The sequence below is a fragment of the Poecilia reticulata genome, linkage group LG5 (genome assembly GCF_000633615.1).
Source record: "Poecilia reticulata strain Guanapo linkage group LG5, Guppy_female_1.0+MT, whole genome shotgun sequence".
Classification (NCBI taxonomy): Eukaryota; Metazoa; Chordata; class Actinopteri; order Cyprinodontiformes; family Poeciliidae; genus Poecilia; species Poecilia reticulata.
The window spans coordinates 22,401,197-22,422,415 of record NC_024335.1 but is presented as its reverse complement, the minus strand read 5'-3'; the positions used below and the strand labels follow the sequence as shown (position 1 = coordinate 22,422,415).

The window sequence follows — 21,219 nt, the reverse complement described above, 5'->3', positions numbered from 1 at the left end:
ACAACCTCACTGAGCAGCTGGAGTTTAAACATTTTATTTTTTTTTCAGTTTTTATGGTGACATTTTTACAAAGCAGTAGTACAGAGGCGGTGGTTGGACGGCCCTTCAGACCAATGAAGCTGATGTTCTGCAGCATCTTGTCGTCTCTCCTGATCATCTCTATTAATGACTGCTTTTCAACAAACGTACAGTACAAACACAAAATATGAGATTATTATGGCACAATGTTACAAAAAAAGATTAAAAAAAACAACAGGAATAAAATGAGTTTTTATGGTTTCATGTGCACCTCTAAAAGTTTTATAGCACCAGTGACTCACATATTCGTCAGTGTTATTGTTGATCCCTCATAGTACACACAGGATCTACTGGGCAGACGTTAAAAAAAACAACAAAAATATTCAAAGTGCTTCTAGCACAAGAGTATGGAGCCGTACGGAGGAGTAGGGAGAGGAGAGGAGTCGGTATCCCTGCTGGCAGCGTTCCCGATCCGGATCAGCAGCCGCCGCAGCTTTTCCCACAGCTTCCTCCGAGCGACCCGCACTGACCGCTCAGCGCCATCACACCGCAGCGAGAGAACTGATCACGGCACAGATCCGCTGAAAGAAAACACACACAAAGAGGTCAGTTCATTGTCTTAGACGTGCCTAACTCAAGGCCATATCCAGCTCGCCATCATAGAACTTCAAGATACCGGATAATATCTCTGATTTGATCATCTTTTCGGAATTTTCTATTTCTAATAATTTTTTTATAATCAGTTGAATAAATTCATAAAGGTGACCTGTTATACTTCCTGGAGTATGTTAGGATAGCTAAATGGGTAATAAAAAAAACCTTAATTAAATTTTTTTAAGCAAAATAATTGTTAGATAATGAGAGTCTGGTCAGTTCTGCCTATTTTGGGCGTCTTGTCATTTTAAAACCAATTAAGCTGCTGCTGGCCACGGCCCCCCAACTCAACATTTACACTCGCATGTGAAAGTGGCTGTAAACAGATGCGTAATTATACAACAGTACATCTTTGAAAAACAAAAGTTGAGCCTCCTGCACAAACATCAAGAATGCAGCAAGTGGCTCCTGCGTCAACAACAAAACTTTTCCAGCAGCCATAGGTCCTCTTTAAAACAGTGAATTAAGGAAATCTGATTTCCGTTTCTGCATGGATAACAGCAGTGGCTAGCAAACCTCGTTCTTAAGAACCCCTTCCCTGCATGTTTTAGATCTATTTTAGCTCCAGCACGCCTGATTCAAATAACTGAATGACCTTCTATGCAGCCATCAAATGCAGCAGAAACCTGTTAATCAGCCATTCATTTAAGTCAGGTGTTTGGAAGAGCAGAGACAGCGCAGGGCGACTTGGACCACTGGATTAAAGGAAGCAGTTTTGTGTTTCATTAGATGATTTAAAACAACTAGCATAAACTGTAGTCTAATGAAGTTCAGATAGATAGATAAACACAAGATTTATCTATCTTGTGTTAAAAGTGGCTGATCTCTGACTCATTTCCTGAGTGTTCCTGCTGATGAATGCAGCTCGTTTCACTAAAGAAGGTTGTTGCAGCCCTGTGGAACACACTGGTAATTTCTGGAGCAAAACAAGTTTTATTATCCCATTGCTGTGCAGTTTGCAGTTCAGTCAGTGATGTCACGATTTTCTACTCTGCAGCTCTGGACTCACCTCTGAGCAGTTCCTCGTGTGCGCACACGGTCCTCATGCAGATCTCCTTGTTGATGACGTAAACTCGTCTCAAACTGAGCAAAGGCACAAGGATTAAACATGTTTGTTTTTTATTTAGTTCTACATGATGAGAAAGCAGGAAGTTGCTGTGAGATTATTTTATTTTCCTGTGTTTCATCTACTGCTGTGCTCAAAAATATCAGTTTGTTTAAAAATACCAAATATACTTTAAATATTGGCTTTCGTTTCCTTTTCCCAAAAGGCATTTTGAATATTGCACTTTGTACTCCAACTTCAATATGAAAAGAAATGTATCAAATTTGTTTTCAAAAATGGGAGGAAAACTAAAATAGTGTTTCCATTCCTGTGAAACACTGTACTAATATTTAGATGAAAAATATGGAGCTAAATTTTGTTCAAAAAATTTGAACAAAGTTCATTCAAAAAACAAAAAAATCCAAACTGAAAAAAAAATAGACCAATAAGACAAAACTATGTTTTAGTTTCAAGATTTTTTTTTTCCACATTCAATTATTTTTATTTCTTTTGAACAAACATTATGGTCCCAATTTAGCTCCACAGAATAAGAGCTGCTTCAAATGTTTGTTTCATGGAGTTCTAGGAAATGTATTCTGGCTCTGGACGATTTAACTACGTTCCATAGTTTCTTCATTGCTTGGTTTCTACCTCGGAAACTGTACGCTTGATGTAACCCCACGAGCTTTGTTTTCTTTTTCTTTTCTTTTTTTTTGAATAGGGTTTATTGGTTGTTTTCCATTTATTAATCACATACAAAACAAAGAACAGGACAATTGTTGGCAGGAGGAATAACTTACATTCTAACAAAGATAAACAGTTTCAGGCAGGAAGCAGCATTCACATTTACTTTTCTATTACCCACAAGCTTTGTTTTATTGGATTAATGGTCAGCCATTCCAAACAAACTTTTGGCTTGGAACCAGTATGCTGCTTCTCGCTGGTCTGTTGGAGGTCATTTGTCTCATTTTAAGGGTATTTCCGTTTTCACATACATAGCAACATGATCTCTTCAAGTGTTGATATGTATTCATCAGACTCATCTGGTATAAATAGGCCTGTAACCCCAGGCTGGGATATGAACCCAGGAACATCCTAATACAAGGCAGCAGTGATACAAACTGTGCCACTATGCAGCACTATCAGTCATTTATTATCTTTGAATGTTAACCACCATGTTTTTTCAACAATGGGACTTAACGTGGCTTTATCTTAATATATTACTCACAGATAACTGTAAGCCGCCTTTGATCTCCCTAAGCTGAATCTTGGCTGAGCCTTTCTTTTCCATTTTAGCTTTTCTTCAATCTGTTAGATGGATAGTTTTTTGTTTTCTTCCATATCTTTCACTTCCAGTTTAAAGCATTTCATTTCATGTGCTTTGACCTTGCTGTCATTCAGTGAGGTCAGTGAGTAGTATTACTCTACTACAATAGTAAGCTCTTTGCTTTGTAGAAATATAATCTATATTAAAAAAGACTGATCTGGTTTCATCAGATGAAACCAGTCGACACTAATTGTTCTTTTTTGCTAAGTTTGTTTGTTTGTTTGTTTGTTTTAAATATCTGAAATACTTGAGCTTTTCTGCTTTATCCACAGTTTCCGCTTCAGCTTTTGTATTCATTTTCTCCTTTAACTGCAAGTCGTTTTTTTATTTTTAAGCAGTTAGGCACAGTGACGAAAACCTGAAACTGCTAATGTTTAAGCTAACAGGTTGTTGCTAGGTAACCAGTGAGCGAGAGACTTGACGCCACCAACCTAGCTTAGCTGATTTAATTCCCTTGTGGTAGTTTATTTTTTTATACCAGTTTTGCTTTTGTGTTCCATTTCTAAGTCTGCCTCTGCTATATCTTCTATAGAATTACACTATTGTAATTGCCACACCTGTTTGTGCTTACTTTGACAAAATAAAGTAAAAATAAATAAATAAATAAATAAATAAATAAATAAATAAATAAATAAATAAATAAATAAATAAATAAAAACTAGCTTAGCCGACCGTCCGGTTGAGCGGCTAAAGACGTTCGTCTGCCTACATCTCCCAGAATGCCATGCGGTTCAGACTTTTATTTTGAGCACAGCTAAAAACATAAACGTTCAGTCTTCTTGCGCTGCTATTATGGATGACTGATTCTGACATAACTGGCAATAAACAAATAACTATGTAAAGTATTTCATGTGCCAAATATTGCATCCAATAAATAAAAAATAAGAACTTTCCCATCTTTTTTGATTATGCAGTGTAACATAATTTAATATTTAAAATTTTCAAAAGCATTAATTTAAATGAGCTATTATATAATTCTCCATTTTATTTCCAATCTTCTTATTTTTATTTAATTATCTTTAAAAAAAAATCATATTTTGTATTTATTTAATATATTTTTAACTTACTGTTCAGATTCAGAATTTATTTATTTTACCTTTTTTTTAAATCATACATTGATTTATTTCCTCCTCTATTTCCTCTGCAGCAGGAGCACGGTAACATCAGTCAGTGTGGGATGAGCCTCGTTATTTCTAAGAACTATCTCTACCTGTAGAAGCAGAGGCTGTTCAGACACTGCTTGCATGGTTTGTGCACTGAGTAGAGTCTGGTGCAGGGATACTGCTCCTCTCTGCAGTCTGGGAATCAGACAACAAAATAAAAGTCAGTTCTTCGCTCTGCCACAACCATCTGCCAGTCCTCTCTGCTGTGCAGCTGTCTTACCCAGCGGTCCAGGCTCCGTGGGCTCCGTTTCAAAGGTCGGATCTGGAACCCAAACACAGCAAAGAAGCACGAAACACCGGTGTTTAGGAAAGTCTTGCGTCGAAGGTGGCAGGATGAGGATTCAACGGGTTTACCTGACTTCTCCGGAAAGACCGCAGGCTCAATCTGGACCTGCTGCTGGTAGGATCCAGGGAAAGGCTCTGGGTTCTGGGTTTCTGCTCCAAAAAGTTAAGAATATTTAATCATTCTTAACACCTAAAGCGGAAAATCTGAAGAGCATTGAGAGGATTTTACCTGAATAATACTCATACGAGTCTGTGAATTAGAAGAGAGAGAAACATTTTGTGAGATCAAAACCCAAAAAGAAAAGGGATATGAAAGAGAGTGTAAACAATTATGGCGAGGATGTATTAATTCATCTCCAGCATGTTTACATCTAGCGTATCAGTAGAGTGAACTGAAAACAGCTGCGGCACGGCCGGTAAACAACAACAGAGAGAACCATGGAGGTTTTGGTGAAACATCAGAGGGCAGCGGCGGATCAGGAACAGATGTGCTGAGCTTCCACAGCGCAACTCAATATTCTCAGAATAAACTCACCAGGGAAGGGAACCTGTTCCTGGTACTGGGCCTGAGCAAGCACGACTGGTTCAGACAAATAGAAAAACAACATAAAAAAACAGGCAGATGTTAGAAACTCTTCCTCTCCTTGTCATTTACTTTATGAGATGTTTATTCACAGAGCACTCTCTCCTGTTATTAAGCAGTGAATACAGTTTCTAACTTTTAATGATGATGCACACTGAATCTTCTGCTTGTCTAAAGTGAAGACTTTAGACAAGCAGAAACACATTTATCCCTCTTTTATGCAACAAATTTAATTAGAAGCAGATATAATTGAGAATAAACTATAAATTGATAGTCTATCAAAGAAAAAGATGGGAAAGGCTCCATTATCCTGATGTAAGAAGAAAACAGGTCCTAATAGTTTCAAATGGTCAGAAAAATGATTGCAGTTTTCTAAAAAGTATTTACCCCCTTTACAGATTTGTTGGTTTTTTTTTATCCAATCTTGTCACACTTATAGGTTTCAGATAATTACATAAATTTTAATAATGGACTTAGATAATCTGAGTAAATCAAAAAAGCCTCAATAAGTATTTTCCTTATTGAGGGATTAAAGTTATCCTATCCTGGTGCTGCGTAAAAATACTTGTCCCTGAAACTGATCACTTTTGATCATCAATCAAATCTTTGCAATAACATAGCTGTAAATTTAAGTCCATATTTTAATTAAATCACTTAAAAATAATCTTTTTTTTCTTTGTTTTTAGTAATTTACAAGTGTACTTATTTTCCTGCCACATAAGCATACGTTCACCATCTGATGACTTGAAATTCGCCTTTAAAATTTCATTCCTTTTGTCTTTTGTCTCATAAGTTTGAGACAATTTTAATTATGTAAAGCATTTTGAAATGCCTTGCCACTGAAATGTGCTATACAAATAAAATTTGATTGATTGATTGATTGATTGATTGATTGATTGATTGATTGATTGATTGATTGATTGATTGATTGATTGATTGATTGATTGATTGATTGATTGATTGATTGATTGATTGATTGATTCCTGTTTCTTCCACAGCTTTCTCTCCACGCTATTGTTTCTTATTTTTAAGCAGTAGCGAAACATTAAACTGCTGCTGTGCAGGTTACTCAGTAGGTTGTTGCTAGGTAACCAGAGTGAGTTGCTAAGTAACCAAAGAATGAATCAGTTGATTCCACCAACCGTTAGCTGACGGTCAGTGACTATTCTATGAACTGAATATTGAATATTCCATCGGATGTTTTATTTACTGATACTGAGCACCTGTCCATCGCGATATATATATACTGTTATTGATTTATTGTCCAGCCCTAAATACAGTATGAGGCTGGCTTTGTGATCTTTTTGCTCAGCAGTGGCTTTCTCTTTGTAATTATCAAACTGACGCCAGTTGAGTCATAAACACTTTTACTATTATTATTTTTAAAAAACAATAGTAATGATAACAATATTAAATAGGGTTAGGGTAGGGTAATATTTAATTTAATTTATGTAATTTAATAACATAGTTATTAAATTATAATAACTTTGTTATAATTTAATATTGTTATGTTATTAAATTATAATAAAAAAAGTTATTATATAACTTTGTTATATAACTTTATATAATGTTGCTATTGTTTTTTTAAAACATAATAGTACTATTGCTATTATGATTAAAAAACAATCAGTGCTTTTTTAGTTATGAAAACACTGATTGTGTTTTTTATGATGAAAAAACACAGTGTGTTTATTATATAAATATGTGTTTATTATATATAAATATATAACTATTTATATATAATATATAAATAATATATGCTTATATATATAAGTATATATACTTCCCCGGCTGGGGAAGTTTGTTCTTTGGGATCAGAGAAATCAGATCTCTCTTGATGGGTCCGGTCTTGTAATGTCGCTTTCCTCAGAGCTCAGGTTGAGCTTTTGGACGCCTCGATTTCCTCCTTATCGCTCCAACCCTTCTCAGTCTGTGCACTTTGGGAGTACTGGGGAAATCGTTCTCTTCATCCGCGGTGTCTCTATCAGAGTGATCTGAATAATCCATCTGTTTGCTGTGACCTGTTGAGCCACCATAAACTGTCCCAGCCGGGGAAGCTTGCTTTGCGTTTTGCTGTGATGTTTTCTTTACAGTTGAGGAAGGTTTGAAGAGACACGCATCAAATTCATCGTACTCATTCTCATCCTTATGGCTACTGATGTCAAAGGTCACTCCAGGTAGCAGCTTGTTGAAAAGCTTTCTCACTCCCGTCATTATCAAATAACCTGCTCTAAAAGTAATCGGGAAAAAAATGGTCTTGATTGCAATTTGTTCCATTGTCAAAATATTTGTATACACGGTGCTAACTATCAAAGACAGGCTTGATTATAACCTCTTGTTTTGAGATCCAAGCATTCATAACCTCAGATATTCTTTTATCTTTGTCATAGATGAGGTCATAGCTACAATGAGCTCACTGTAGTTCTTGGGGAATGTCTTGCTTCTGATCGTTGCTATGGAAACGGTCAAATCAGTTCTGCATGACTCAAACTATTAACTCTTTGCAACTGCGTCACTTAATCATTCGAGGCCCCATGACAGACTTAAGAAGGGTATATTTTAGGAGGCTAGGGATTAAAACAGGGATCTTAATGGTGAAATATTAAGTTTAGATTGACAATGGTGTATTAAAACCATTCATTTAAGTTGGATTTTTCATTATTATATCAGGTTTAAAATTTTGAATTATACTTGACTTAAAAATATCTTGAAAGTAAAATTAAATATAACTTACAGACATTTGCTGCTGCTGCTGTTGTAAATTGTGACAAGAAATTTTGCCTGCTTGGAGAAGAGCTAAATAAATAATTTTTGTTTAATAATTTTACACGTTAGCATAGAAATAGAATAAAGGATGATCCAAAAGAAATTATGCTGCCGCTCCATATTTGATGGGTTGTAAACGACCCACTCGAACACATTTGTTCTGTACGGTGCGGAAACGTAAACAATAGACAGAAYGTAATGTCTTCCAGCTTTTTCTGTATAACTGAGAGCTCGACACCAACAGCAGCACAGCGTCAGCAGCCCACATTGCTGATAGCCGGGAAGGAGATAAATTAGTCCATTTCTATGCTTTCCTGTAAACTGGTTATGAGTCTGTTGGTCTTTCACTTTTCTTGCATTCTAACTATTTAACCAACTGGCAAACACATGTTCATATCTGTTTTTAAAAAGAATTGTAGCTATCTCTTATGTCTCCATCAGATGAGCAGCAGTAGCAGCTTTTGGTGAAATTATTATTAATAATAGATTGTTTTTTAATACGATTCAGGATTTAAAATGAACTGATGAAGATGGTCTATGTGTCTAGTCTGGCCTGGACTAGAGACATAGTCCAGGCCAGACTGGACTATGTGTCCAGTCTGGCCAGAAGGTAACAGGTTCCCTTCTGGACCTGTTACCCCTTCAACCCGATGTGGACCATTGCAGCTGAGGAAAATACAGCTCCACTTTGTAGCAATTCAAGAGCTACGCAGCTTTTATCGTGTCGCAAAAATTTCATAGTACCCCCAAGAATTTAAAACTACTTTCACCCCTCGGTAAAGGGGTCCTAAAAAGACACGCCCACAGAAACATCAGTCTTTTCCAGCTGCCACCACCAGTTGATTTAGCTACCCGTTGATCTATAACACCGGTGGCCATTTGTGGCCCCTGGAATTATTTTTAGTTTTTTATTTTTATTTTTTATCATGATTAAAGAATAAATTAGAACAAAACTATGACTTGCAAATCAAAATCTGATGACCAACATTAGTTGCAACTAAAGGTGTGCCGATCGATCGGCCACTGATCATAATCGGCCGATTTCCGTGAAAAAGTGTATGATTGGTGATCGCCGATCACGGTCTCTTGTTGCCGATCACACAAACTGATCACCTGCATGTCATTTCGCAGCCTGCCTGTGCAGCTGGTCTCCTCTTTCCTTCACACTGCGCAAGCGCGCAGCAACAAATCCTAAGCAATGTGGAACTATAACGCACTGAGTGAATGGGAAAGTTTGCGTGTTGCGGCGGAAAATTGAAGCATGTCAAAATGCATCAACACGACGAATCCTTTATGGCATAAAAACGAGGCTCACTGCAGTAAAAAAGACATATGGAGCGATCAGACAGCAGGTAAAACAGCGCACAGCTACAAACACTCACCCATATTAGCATGACGGTCAGAAAGCTAAACAAATAACCCGCAAAATTATTTAAGTCTTCGAGCTGCGATGTAAGACGCTGGTTCTGCTCTCACTGTTGAACCGCCGCTGCTATACGCGATACAGGTAGTAATATATCACAGACGCCGCTTCTGCTCCACCTGGTAGTGACTCTCACACCGAACCGCTGCTTAAAGCTGCAGTATCTAACTTAAAAAAATACATTTTACATATTAAAACTTTCACTGTCCTAACATGAGACAGATAATGTTTGAAAAAATATTCGATCTCCTCTGCCTCCTCCCTTTTCTGCATAATTACTCCACTCAGTCAAAAACAGCCAATCAGAATTAGCAGTAATCAGCTAGCCGCCATGCTATCAGRAAGTTTTCATTCAGTAACTCAGGATTGTTTATTGTAATGGATCCTGTATTTGCCTTTGAATGTTAAGTTTTATACTTGAATTTTTTGGCAATGTTGAGAGGTTTTATTTTGACTCTTTGCATTATTTAGCCTCTTCAGAGCCTTCATATGTTTTCAGTCTGTTAAAGATAGTATTACTGATAGCAGTACACTTTGCACAATGCCTGTTTTTTTCTTGGAAAAAGTTATTAAAAACTAATTTTTGTCTAAATTAAGGTGAATTCATGGTTCCTTTTTCCACATAATGTAACCGGTAGTACTTTTGATTAAAAAAATAATTATTATGTGATCGGTATCGGTGATCCGTATCGGTGATCGGTCCTCATGGGTGATTGGAATCGGTATCGACAGAAAAAAACCTGATCGGCACATCTGTAGTTGCAACACAAAGTGGTCACAATTTCCAAGCTTTCTGTTGACTTTTTGTCGTCATGGTAACTACTAGCACATCGACTCATTGACTAAAGTACACCATGGTGCACCCGAATCTGATTTTATTTGTTATATTAAAAGTCGGCTAAATACAGTAAGTATTTTTAAATAAAGACTGACCTAGATCCTGTTTTTTATTACTGAGAACGGGCAAATTATTTTTTCCAGTTTTCTTCAACGGAGCCCAAAATAATAAGCAAACTGGATGCCTTTCAAAAATCATTTGAGGTTTTGGGGAGAAAAAAAATCTGATAATTTGTTTAATTAACATAGCTTGTGCTCAGTTTATTGTTGAGTGGGAAAAAAAAAACTATTACGCCAACATTTTGGTGAATTTAGTTTTTAAAATGCATTTTTTTGACCCATCCGTAGCTTTGAGCTATGTGACAAAAAATTAAAAATATTTAAGTAGAACAAAAAAAGCAAAAAGAAAAAAATTTGTGAGGGGGATGCAAAGTCTTTCTGCTACATACAGTGCCTTATAAATAAGATATCCTGAGAAACTTTCTGCAGATTCAGGGAGAAAAGTTTGGTGTTTTGTTTAGTGTAAATGCCAACCTCTATTAATGCTGTAGTTTGTGTGAAAATTCAACAAAAATGTATGTAAAATGTTGCATTTTTCAACTTTTAGGTGTGATGCAGTTACCTGGCATGCAGATGAGTAGGAGGATTCTCATGGTCACTGGGAGGTAGACTGACTTTAACTGAGGAGAAGACGGAAACAAAGCAGCATGAGGACAAGAAAGTTTTCCTTTTGTCTCCCTTTCCTCCCCTCCTTCTTCTCCTCCTCCCTCCGTCACCTTTCCAACCCCCCCACCGCCGCTCTCTCCCCTCACCGGCCTCACGCAGACACTGAAAAAACTTACAGTGAGTTTTTCTTTCTTTTTCCTCGCTATCAAAGCTGCATGCCAAGAAAAGAAACAGAAGACCCCCTTAAACCCACCCCCACCCCATCTCCCTGTGAGTTTTCTTCATCCCTCCCTCCCTTTCTTCCTCTCTGTCTCTACATCCTTCATTTCCCTTCTGTCAGAACTCAATGGTCATTTCCTTGAACCCTTCCCCCTCCTCTCTCTCTTTTCTTTCTTCTGTCCTCCAAGGAACTAAAAAAGCTCAAAAATGGGAGCCTAAACCTCCCTTGGAGAAGCACAGAAAATATAAATCAGACTTTTTTGCACACCTTAAACGTCCTACTCTTGATTTCCAGACTGAAACTACTTTATGGAAAATATGATTATTTCCCCCTCAACTACAGATCTGCACGTTATGCATCCCACCCTCTGACTGAAACAATGGACTGCAGTGTTTATGTCTTTGTGCACCAGCATAACTCACAAACACACAAACTCACTGCTCCTTTTCCTGCATCATGGTGGCTATCAGAAACCATATGTTTTCTCAGCGCACATCTGGGAGCAATTAGCCCCCCTCTCTCCACACTTCAGTCCTCCACTTTCAAGCTATAGAGACCCCCAAGCCCCCTCCACCCTCCATCCTCCACAAGCTGAGGACAGCAACAGGAGATGCTCGGCTGGCATCCATTTGAGTTTTTTTGGAGTCCAGTTACAAACAAAGACAACACATTTCCAATTTGCATTGCTCCCACATTGACCCCCAGGAGAGCTGTTTTTTTTTTTACTTAAATTTTCTCTTCGCTCATCTTCCTCATCTCTGGTAAAAAAAATATAAAAAAACACAGCCAACATACCAACTTTGAACATGCATTAAAACAGAATAACCCATTATTTATTGATCCACAATAATTTCAAATCTGTTTCTAATTCAAGTAAATTCTTCTAAACAAATTTAATTACATCAGTGTTGAGCATAAAAGAGAAATAAAAGAGAAGCAAACAGACATTTAGATGCGTTCGTGAGCTTTGACCCAGATTTCTTACCTAACTTTGGTTTGGTTATCTTCAACCTCTGCCGGCGCTGATGCCTCCTGTAAAAGCAGGAGAATCCTGCAGCTCCTCACTGAACCAGCCCACATCAGCAATCCCCTCCTCCTGCTGCTCCCACCCCCGACCCACACACCACCGCTCCGCAGACTGGCTAACGCTTACTCACTCATTTTAATCAGGAGTCGATCTGCACACGAACACAGTGCTGCATTTTAAACTATAACAAGGCTTACAATCTTCAAAAACTCCTAATGCAAATGAACTCGTTTGAATAAAACACAGCAATGCGGTTTACAAGTGCATCTCAGTTGCTGACAATGTGAAGGAGAAGTTAAATTGTTTCTAAAATTCAATTCAAAATTGAGACTTGTGCTTACCTCAATGCTAATTTTTGATGCACAAAAAGTCATTGCTAAAGAAGATGATAGTTCACAGACAAAGCAACTTGTTGGAAAATATAGTGGAAGGAAAACATTTTGATTGAAGCAAATTTCAATTGAAGGGGGAATTTGCAGCTTGAGGCAAAGCTTCTGGAGCCACAGATGAATCTACCGAGTCGAAGCCCCAAAGAGGACCAGTGGAAAGTTCAGCAGCCATGTTAGTTGAAATTAGTTTTATTTTGACTCTGAAGCATGTCGTATCCATCTGCTGACCTGTTATCCTAGCACTGGTGACTAAACAATAAAAGTGATTATGGATGCACCAATATCAGCTCTACTTATCGGCTCGATACCCATGCATTAAAAAATGAATATCATCGGGTGATTCCGGTAAATCTGTGCATCATTATACACTATGACATCTGCTCCACTCAGATTCTGTTCTTTAAAGATTGTGGGAGCAGTTTGGGAACTTTATCTGATTAGGAACTATTTAGTTTAAGTGGTTTCGTTCCTAAAGTTGGGGAGTATTATTGAGGCTGAGGCCTGCTGGGACTGCAGCGCCCCCATGTGGTAGCTACACTTAAAAAAAAAAAAAGATCAAACAGCTTTCCCCACTCACCCCTAAAAAAACCCTCCAAAAAACAAATATGGTAACTAAAGTGTTTAGGTGTAGCACTGTCAGAGGACAGAAATAAAAAGAACATTGCTGAATACTAGTGTTAGCAATGCTCCACTGGGATTAAGGGATAAATAATTAATTTACATTTGTAACTATTTCCTTTTAACATTTAGCTTGTTTTCTTGGAAACATGTTAGGAGAAGTGAGCTGATCCTTAAAGCTTAGAATTCATCAGTAAAATTCGTCCTACCAGGGAAACTTGTGCTGCAGAATAATTCAACACAAATCTTTACAAATTTTTCTTAAGGTAAATATACTTTACCAGAATTAATATGTTGCACTGAGCACTTTATTCAATTAACCACTTGTGGTGATTTCATAAACGAATCCTTACCATACAGAGGCAAAAAGAGAAAAACGCAATATATCTGTTACCCACTGTGTCTAATCTGTAAACAATTTACACCAAATTTAATCACATTGTTTTGATTTTCTTATCAACATTACTTGGAAAACATACAGAGAACCTTTGAGATAACCAGTTATGAAGTTTGTTTCATCCAGGATGGCCGCCTCATCTCTTAAATGTGACTTATTGCTCTTTCTTAAACAGGTTAGGACAGGGTTATGAGCAACACAAAACATGTTACTTTTTTGTCTTTTTTTGCCAAGTTCTGTCTATTTTGAGTTCTTAAAATATTGAGCTGTTTTAGGGACTCTTGTCACTTTAAATCCAATCAAACTGCTGCTGGCCACGCCCCCAAACTCAAGATTTATACTCACCCGTTAAAATACCTGCAAACAGTTGCTCAATTATACAACCGTACATTTTTTTTAAAGTAGAGCCTCGTGCCCAACCAACAATAATGCTTCCAGCGGTTTCTTAAAGGTAAGTCAACAGCAAAACACTCGTCTTTTCCATCAGTCCTTGTAAAAGCGCTAAAACCAGCTGGCCAAACGTTTTGGAGCTCAATTGGGGTTGCTAGGTGACGGGCTGGGCTCTGCTGCGGTTGCTAGGTAACGGCGGAGTGCCCGTTCATTGTGACCTAACGGCTCGTTTTCCAGACTCCAAACTGTCTGGGTGGTTTGGTCTGTTTTTATAGCAGTTGAGTCGCAAATGGAAGTTAAAAAATTTAAATTTGAAATTGAAGAATTTAAATTAGTATGAGTTACAACATTTATTTTTTTCCCTTCAACTAATGTTTATCTGAAGATGATTTCAGTCTAACAGAACACACACAAAAACAAGTTGCTACCACTTAAAGTATTTATTTTCATTCAAAAACAAAGAGTGCTGTAGGCAAGGAGGGAACATATGTACTGTTCGTCTTCATACAAGTGCAAAATATAGAAGGAGAAAACTAAGGAGTTTGGCTAAACATAAGAAAAAGCACTGGTCTTTCCACTTTAATGTGAAGCAAAGTGTTTCCCATGTACACAAACATCCACACAGTAGAGTTGGAGATAAAATCATCTGCTAAGACTCGGACACACACGCTCTCCAGCATTCATACTGTACTTGTGCGTTTGTGTCACACCAAGTCCTCCAGCCACACACACACACATCACGTGGTGTTTGAGATGACTGGTGTTCAGGCCTGTCAGACTTCAGAGAGCATTTTATAATCAATAATTTATCAATCAAGTTGTAGAAAACGGGAGCAGAGGTTTCAAACGGCTGCTGCTTTCTTCTCCTTGTATGTGGCCATCATCTTCTTGATCTCAGCGATGGCTTTTCCTGGGTTCAGGCCCTGCCAACGAAAACAGAGGGAACATCCGTCAATTATAACCCTAACCCTATATTTCAAATATCTTTCATTCACACAATAGTTAATAATACTGATTGTTTATTTAACCAGTTGAATGGACTCTAAATGACTTGTGCATTTTCACGGTCTGAGACAGTAAAGCTGAGTGTGGTGAGATTTCTGTGTAATGATAAAAAAGGAGGAAGAAAAATGTTAGTTTAACTATAACTGATGTAACTTTCAGCAACAGTATTGTAATTAAATATTTTTCTAAAATCAGGTTTTTCCTCGCACTAAATAGTCTGTAATTTTACTTCTTGGTTATTATTATTATACAATTCTCACTTGCATATTTGATCGTAAATAGAAAAAATATTAAACTGACTAAATATTTTAAGCTTCACAATGTGTTTTGAACATGAAACAGACCAATAACTTGATTTAATAAATGCATGGCAGCATAGACGCAGCCTCACCTTTGGGCAGGTCTTGGTGCAGTTCATGATGGTGTGGCAGCGGTAGAGGGAGAACGGATCCTGCAGCTTGGACAGACGCTCCTCTGTGAACTCGTCTCGTGAGTCGATCATCCAGCGGTACGCCTGGGACCGAACGACACACACGACTCGGTTATATGAGCTTCCTGAGACTATAATAATCCACACCTGGGACGCATACCTGCATGAGGACAGCCGGCCCGAGGTATTTGTCTCCGTTCCACCAGTAGCTGGGACAGCTGGTGCTGCAGCAAGCGCACAGGATGCATTCATACAGGCCGTCCTACACACAGCAGACAGACAGATTCAGATCCCTGCCAGCCCTGGAAACCCTCCCTGTTTTCCTGAAGGGACGTTGGAGCTTCACCAGCTTCTGTCTGTCCTCCATAGACTGCAGGTACTGCTCCTTCCCCTCCTTTGAGTCGTCCCTCTTCTTCAGGTACGGCTCGATGGACTTGTACTGGGCGTAGAAGTTACTCATGTCCTGCAAGCAGAACGGAAAGGTTCGGTAAAACCTCAGATGATGGCGCAAAAAAGTTTCTGAATAAGTCCAGTTTATGCAACTTACGCCATGTAACCGTGTCAGTAAAAACCAATCAAAATATTCATGATTGCATGATAAATTAAGCTGAGCTCAATCATTTCCATTTTGTATGATTTAACATTCTTTCTTTTCTCTCTTTCTACCAAAAACTGGATGATAAAGTTTTCAGTCTGAGGCTTTAGTTTCAACAAGCTGCTACTTTTTTTTTGTTTACAGAGACTTCATAAATTATTTTATTTGTTGTTTCTGAGATATTTTGAGTTAATTTTGTATATTTCTTCCAGGGTCAGTGTTGAATGTTCGTTAGAATTTAAATATTGATATTTGAGAATGTGCTCTTCCATCGTTATGGCTCAACCATTAGTTTACTTGAAACAATTTTAAGACAACAATATTATCGTTTATCACAATAACTTCTCTGAAAATTTATTGTCCAGTAAAATTTGTTTCAGTGACTTGCCTACCGTATAATAAACGTGTTATAGTTGATGGGTTTCAAAGTGCAGGACGTTTTACTCACAGGCACCAGGTCCTTGACCACATACATGTGTGGAAGTGGGTAAATCTTGGTTGGCTTGCTGAGGTTGGTGTCAATCTTGTTGAGACAGGCGAGCGTGTTTCCTCCGTTTATGTTCATCGCACAGGATCCACAAATACCTGATAAAACAAAATAAATGATAAAAAGGGATTCAAATTTATTTATGACATATTCCAAAGATAAAAACGATGCAATAAAGGGATTTTTCTGAGACAACTTATGTTTTACCTTCTCTACATGAACGGCGGAAGGTCAGAGTCGAATCCATCTCATTTTTTATTTTGATGAGGGCATCAAGGACCATCGGCCCGCATCTGGGTAAAGAAATGCAAACTCAAAGTCAGAAAACTGGGCCGTTTTCATTGCTACCACCTTGACAACAAAGAGATGAGAGTCAATGAAATACTATTAGTTTAAAAAGTAAAAGAGGAAGACTAAAAACAAGCTGAGGATTGTGTTAATCAATAAATAAGCTGCTCAGGTGATATTCTTAGATAAAATAAATATTTTCAACAGTTTAAACCAGACAAAAATGATAAAATTGAAGATCATCAAGAGTTCTGAGTTAATATTAAAATTCTGTGGGAAATGCAGAGAAATTTTAAAAGGAAAATGTTTAAAACTTGCATATTAAATGCTGCAAAATGTTCTATTAGAACTGTTTAGATGAGACGGGTATCACTGGAGCGGTCCAGTTCCGGCTATCGAATACCTTAATTTTGGGGGGGTGTTGCAGTATTCCCATCAAAACTACTTTGTTTTGAAGAATTACCAGTCTGTTCATATTTGCATCTATAAATAATCATAGCCCCCCCATACAGTGCAATCCACTAGGTTTCCTTAGATCAGAGGAAAACGCTGACAGCCTTACGTGTTGAGGTCGATCTCATACGTCTGCATGCGGGGTTTGTCTCCAGGTGTGTCTGGGTCCCATCTGTACACCTGGAACTTCTTTATTCTGGGCTGAACAGCTGCGGCTGCAGCTGTCTGGGCATACCGCACTGCCTGGACACAAGCACACAAAGAGAAATCATTTTAAAACATGTTTTCCTTCCTGAACAAATCCATGAAGGAGCTACTACTAGTTATTTGTATTCTCTTTGTCATTCCAGAGAGCATTACTTAGCTTGTATGCGTTAAGATTTTTCCTCTTCTAAACAACTAGTTGTTCCTTCCCACTGTCACCACATCCTTACTGCAAAGTCAGCTTTCTACCACTTCTCCTTCATAAACTGAATTCTAATGGATGATTCAACTAGGAGTGAAATAGAAATTGTAACTTAATTTTGGTCTAAATGATTATACTGTATTATATTGATTTGACTACATTTTCAAGATATGGAGTTGTGTTTTAAAATGCATTGAACTTACATTTGTTCTATATTATTACTATTTAGCGCTATATATATTAATCAAAATGGCTACCTTAATATGAAAAATTGTATGGTTTATTGTGACGAAGCTTTATTACCCAAAAGCTAACAGGCTAAAAATGCGTAAAAGTGTCTGTCTTATTTCTTAACACTCTTTGAGATGTCTTTAGAAGTTAGATCGTCATCATCTGATTTATAAAAGATATCCATGCTACAACATATCTGTATCTAACAGCTAAACCAAACAGTTTGTAAACTAGAAACCAGAACATAGACGGAGCCTTAGCAGTTGGAAAAGCGGTGGTGCTTCAGCTCTAAATTAGCTAAACAAAGTGATGGCTTCCGACAATGATGACTGAAAGTATGTTTCATCCACCGGTTGACAGCTTACCAGCAGTCCGGCAGGAGAGCGGAAAGCCGAAACACTGCAGCGGCTCAAGGACGTAAAGGTAGCAACAGACATTTTTACGGATCCAAGTTTCTCTTCTCTGACCTCCACTGGCTGCTAAGCAGCTTCCACTGCGGCTGCGCCAGAAGCCTTTGATGGGGCGCTGGTTTTGTTGGCCGTTTTGTCCCGATTTCAGTTCAGCCTTGTCGCTTGTTTCACAAGAACATATTTAATTACCATTATTTAACGTTATCTTTGTTAGATTCTTTTTTAGTTTTTATTCCGTGTTCATATCATTTTAAAATAAATGAATCATTATCGGAACGCTTTAATTTGAAATCTTCACTGACTCTCCTTCCTCTGCTTCAGCTGTTAGGAAAACAAACGTACCTCTTCCAGCGTGACCCAGTCATAATGCTGCGTCTGATAATTGAACTCGCTTAACAGTCTGTGCCCAGGTGGTGAGAAGTTAAGGTCATTTCAGACAGTTGTTTTGTTTCCTAACAAAAGAGGACGAACTGGGCCGAGCTGACGGGAAAGTATAATGGTATTTCTAACGTTATCTTGCTGGATCCGCAACCGTGGACCCGACAGGTTCTGGAAAGTACAGGAACTGCTTAAACATGCGCGGGTGAGGCTCAGTTTATTTCCTGGAGCGATGATCCTATAGTTCATAAAAAAACCCCTAAAATCTTCAGTTCTTTCATTAATTATGTATAAAAGCATGCAGATTTACTGTCCGTTAACTGTTCTTATTGATCATTGTGCTTGAGATAAATGCCTTTCTCGCTGTTTGTCCACCAGCACTTCAGAGGGAGGAAGAACCGCTGCTACAAACTGGCCGTGCTGGCCGTCAGGAGGGCTTTCGTCTATGCCACTAAAGGTCGAAAGCTTAAGAAGCGCAACATGAGGACGGTGAGAGCCAAACAACACAACCCTCTGTTTAAAAAACATAACATCGATATACTGGCTTATATGCAACCCAAGGTCAAATCTGAAATTTAAAGCTGCCATGCAAAGTTTTCTATGAAATCAATTGGCTGTAGATATAGTTTGTCACACACAGAACTACATATTTTGTTTATCTTTTTATGTTTTTGTAAATGTTTTCATTTTGTAAATGACCTTCCCAAAGCTAACCTCAGTTCTCACATCCTTTTGGTGACATCACGCTCTGATTGGCAAAATGCAACCAATCAGTATGCTGATTTGTATTTATTTTTTCTCCTGGGATGAACATATTTCTTTCTGACATATCCAGCAATGACTTTATATATTATAAAAATAATATAGTCTTGTGAACGTAGTCCTTTAAGATGACTTTAAATGATCAAATATATTTTTTGCTGCCACAGCTTAACTTCCACCACCAGACAGACAAATTTGTAACAAGCCTTGTAATGCAGCTACACTGTAGTCTGTACCCTCACTGTCATTCTAGTCAACACCGGAAGAAACAAACGAGGGGAATAATGTCATTGCTTCATAGTCAGAAATGAGAAATTGTTTAGATTTGCTGAAGTAGAATGAGTTCATGCAGCATCCAGAGTCTCTGCAGCAGCAAAACTCAACCATCTGAGGTGATACGAGCAGAATATGACAGCCTGATGGAAAAATAAACCCAAATAAGGATATTAACAGAAAGCAGATACGTAAAGTTGAACTCCCCACAACTCAAATGATTCAGATTCTACTTGTAAATCTGTCAAAAGTTGCTCATCATCTGGTGTAATTGGTTTCAATGGAAGTCTATCAGCTCGAGTCTTGCACTTGTGATCCTGTCAACTTAAATATACAACAAATCAAAGTTTGTTTTTCTTTAAGTGGTCTTTCTAACTCTAAATCCTCCTAAATATAGTGATATTTTATGGTTATTTAAAATTTTCTGTGTTTACTACAGCTTTGTGCACATACTATATCAATGTATTCCCTTTGTGTTGCTTTCAGCTGTGGATCACACGCATTGCAGCAGCAACACGAGAGCACAACATGAAGTATCCTATCCTCATGCACAACCTCAACAAGGTTTGTCGAATCGTGTCTCCACCCAGCTCCAACCACTGTAGTGTTCCTGCTTCCAGCTCTTCATGCTTCTTTCCTTCTTCTTCCTCCGTACAGTGCAGCGTTCAGCTTAACCGTCGTGTGATCAGTGACATTGCCATCACGGAGCCTCGGACCTTCCTGTCGCTGGCGAAGCTGGCTCGAGCTCGGCAGCAGGAAGGTTTCCGAGCGGCGCTGGGAGACGGCAAAGAGCCTCCAGGTGTCCTCTCCAGAGTTATGCTGCAGTAAAAAGACTCACTACAGTCATGGATTCAAGGAGCTGTGTTGTTCAGAGACATCAAATTCACTTTTGTCATTTCATTAGTATACTTTTCATATAAGATATCTTAAAAATTAGATATTTCCTCATGTGCTGCTTCATCAGAAAGATAAAGTCAGACGTGTGTGTGTGTGTGTGTGTGTGTGTGTGTGTGTGTGTGTGTGTGTGTGTGTGTGTGTGTGTGTGTGTGTGTGTGTGTGTGTGTCAGTCATATGTCTGTCTTGTTGATAATCTGCCTTGGATTCCTGAAGAACTCTGATGTTTGTCACTGGATGAAGTAAAAAAGTTTGTTCTTGAAGCAAAGTTAACATGGGAGTCTCAGTGCTGGGGTCCCAACACATGGAGATGTTTACTTAAGAAAATCTTTACAACAATATAGCAAAAAAAGTGCCCAAAACACATCTCTAATGGATAATATGTTCACTCTTGCAAGACTGGGTTTGAATTTGCAACCTGCAACTTCTGATTTAATTATTTTTGTTTCAGTGTATATATTATTTCTTGTGGTGAGAATGTCCAAATGTTTTATTCATTAAACATTTCTTTTATATAACGAGATTAAGCTGCTTATTTTAAATTAAGATTGGCTTATAATATTTTGTGCACATTTTTAAAATGCACAAATTCAGAACTACAAGAAAAACCTTTGTGTGTCAGTAAGTGGAGTCAAACTGGAATAGTCTAAATATTGAATTTACCGTAAGAATATTGATCATTTTAAGCTTCCACCCATTGCCTTGAATGTGTAAAACAAAAGTTTTGACATTAAGACGTAAACTAGAGGTGGGGCAGATCGATCTAAAATATAGATATCGATACCAAGTCAGTATAGGT

General features: G+C 38.0%; 3 protein-coding genes across 3 annotated transcripts; 1 reads left to right on the top strand and 2 right to left on the bottom strand.

Annotated features, from left to right (window-relative positions):
- Positions 1-18: 18 nt before the first annotated feature.
- On the bottom strand, positions 19-12,102 carry mfap2 (microfibril associated protein 2). The gene is made up of 9 exons (XM_008409771.2): positions 11,973-12,102; positions 10,724-10,781; positions 5,028-5,072; positions 4,722-4,742; positions 4,562-4,642; positions 4,428-4,469; positions 4,255-4,342; positions 1,682-1,755; positions 19-599 (listed from the first exon to the last, which is right to left on the bottom strand). Exons 2-9 carry the CDS (start codon positions 10,752-10,754, stop codon positions 496-498), a joined length of 486 nt encoding a protein of 161 aa, XP_008407993.1. The 5' UTR covers positions 10,755-10,781; positions 11,973-12,102; the 3' UTR covers positions 19-495.
- A 2,131-nt stretch (positions 12,103-14,233) lies between these two features.
- Positions 14,234-18,198, bottom strand: sdhb (succinate dehydrogenase complex, subunit B, iron sulfur (Ip)). Its single transcript, XM_008409772.2, has 8 exons — positions 18,069-18,198; positions 17,176-17,309; positions 16,533-16,618; positions 16,287-16,423; positions 15,590-15,706; positions 15,404-15,505; positions 15,205-15,327; positions 14,234-14,731 (listed from the first exon to the last, which is right to left on the bottom strand). Exons 1-8 carry the CDS (start codon positions 18,138-18,140, stop codon positions 14,651-14,653), a joined length of 852 nt encoding a protein of 283 aa, XP_008407994.1. The 5' UTR covers positions 18,141-18,198; the 3' UTR covers positions 14,234-14,650.
- Positions 18,199-18,463: 265 nt separating this feature from the next.
- Positions 18,464-20,943, top strand: mrpl20 (mitochondrial ribosomal protein L20). Its single transcript, XM_008409773.2, has 4 exons — positions 18,464-18,696; positions 18,870-18,980; positions 20,013-20,090; positions 20,184-20,943. Exons 1-4 carry the CDS (start codon positions 18,610-18,612, stop codon positions 20,352-20,354), a joined length of 447 nt encoding a protein of 148 aa, XP_008407995.1. The 5' UTR covers positions 18,464-18,609; the 3' UTR covers positions 20,355-20,943.
- The last annotated feature ends 276 nt before the right edge of the window (positions 20,944-21,219 follow it).

Coding starts and splice junctions, on each gene's coding strand:
- sdhb (XM_008409772.2), bottom strand. CDS start 18,140: ATGTCTGTTGCTACCTTTACGTCCTTGAGCCGCTGCAGTGTTTCGGCT. Junction 17,310..18,068: donor GCTCTCCTGCCGGACTGCTG/GTAAGCTGTCAA, acceptor GCTTGTGTCCAG/GCAGTGCGGTATGCCCAGAC. Junction 16,619..17,175: donor TATGAGATCGACCTCAACAC/GTAAGGCTGTCA, acceptor TTCTTTACCCAG/ATGCGGGCCGATGGTCCTTG.
- mfap2 (XM_008409771.2), bottom strand. CDS start 10,754: ATGAGAATCCTCCTACTCATCTGCATGCCAG. Junction 5,073..10,723: donor CCTACTCATCTGCATGCCAG/GTAACTGCATCA, acceptor TGTCTGAACCAG/TCGTGCTTGCTCAGGCCCAG. Junction 4,470..4,561: donor GGTCTTTCCGGAGAAGTCAG/GTAAACCCGTTG, acceptor TTTGGGTTCCAG/ATCCGACCTTTGAAACGGAG.
- mrpl20 (XM_008409773.2), top strand. CDS start 18,610: ATGGTATTTCTAACGTTATCTTGCTGGATCCGCAACCGTGGACCCGAC. Junction 18,697..18,869: donor AACTGCTTAAACATGCGCGG/GTGAGGCTCAGT, acceptor TTTGTCCACCAG/CACTTCAGAGGGAGGAAGAA. Junction 18,981..20,012: donor AGAAGCGCAACATGAGGACG/GTGAGAGCCAAA, acceptor TGTTGCTTTCAG/CTGTGGATCACACGCATTGC.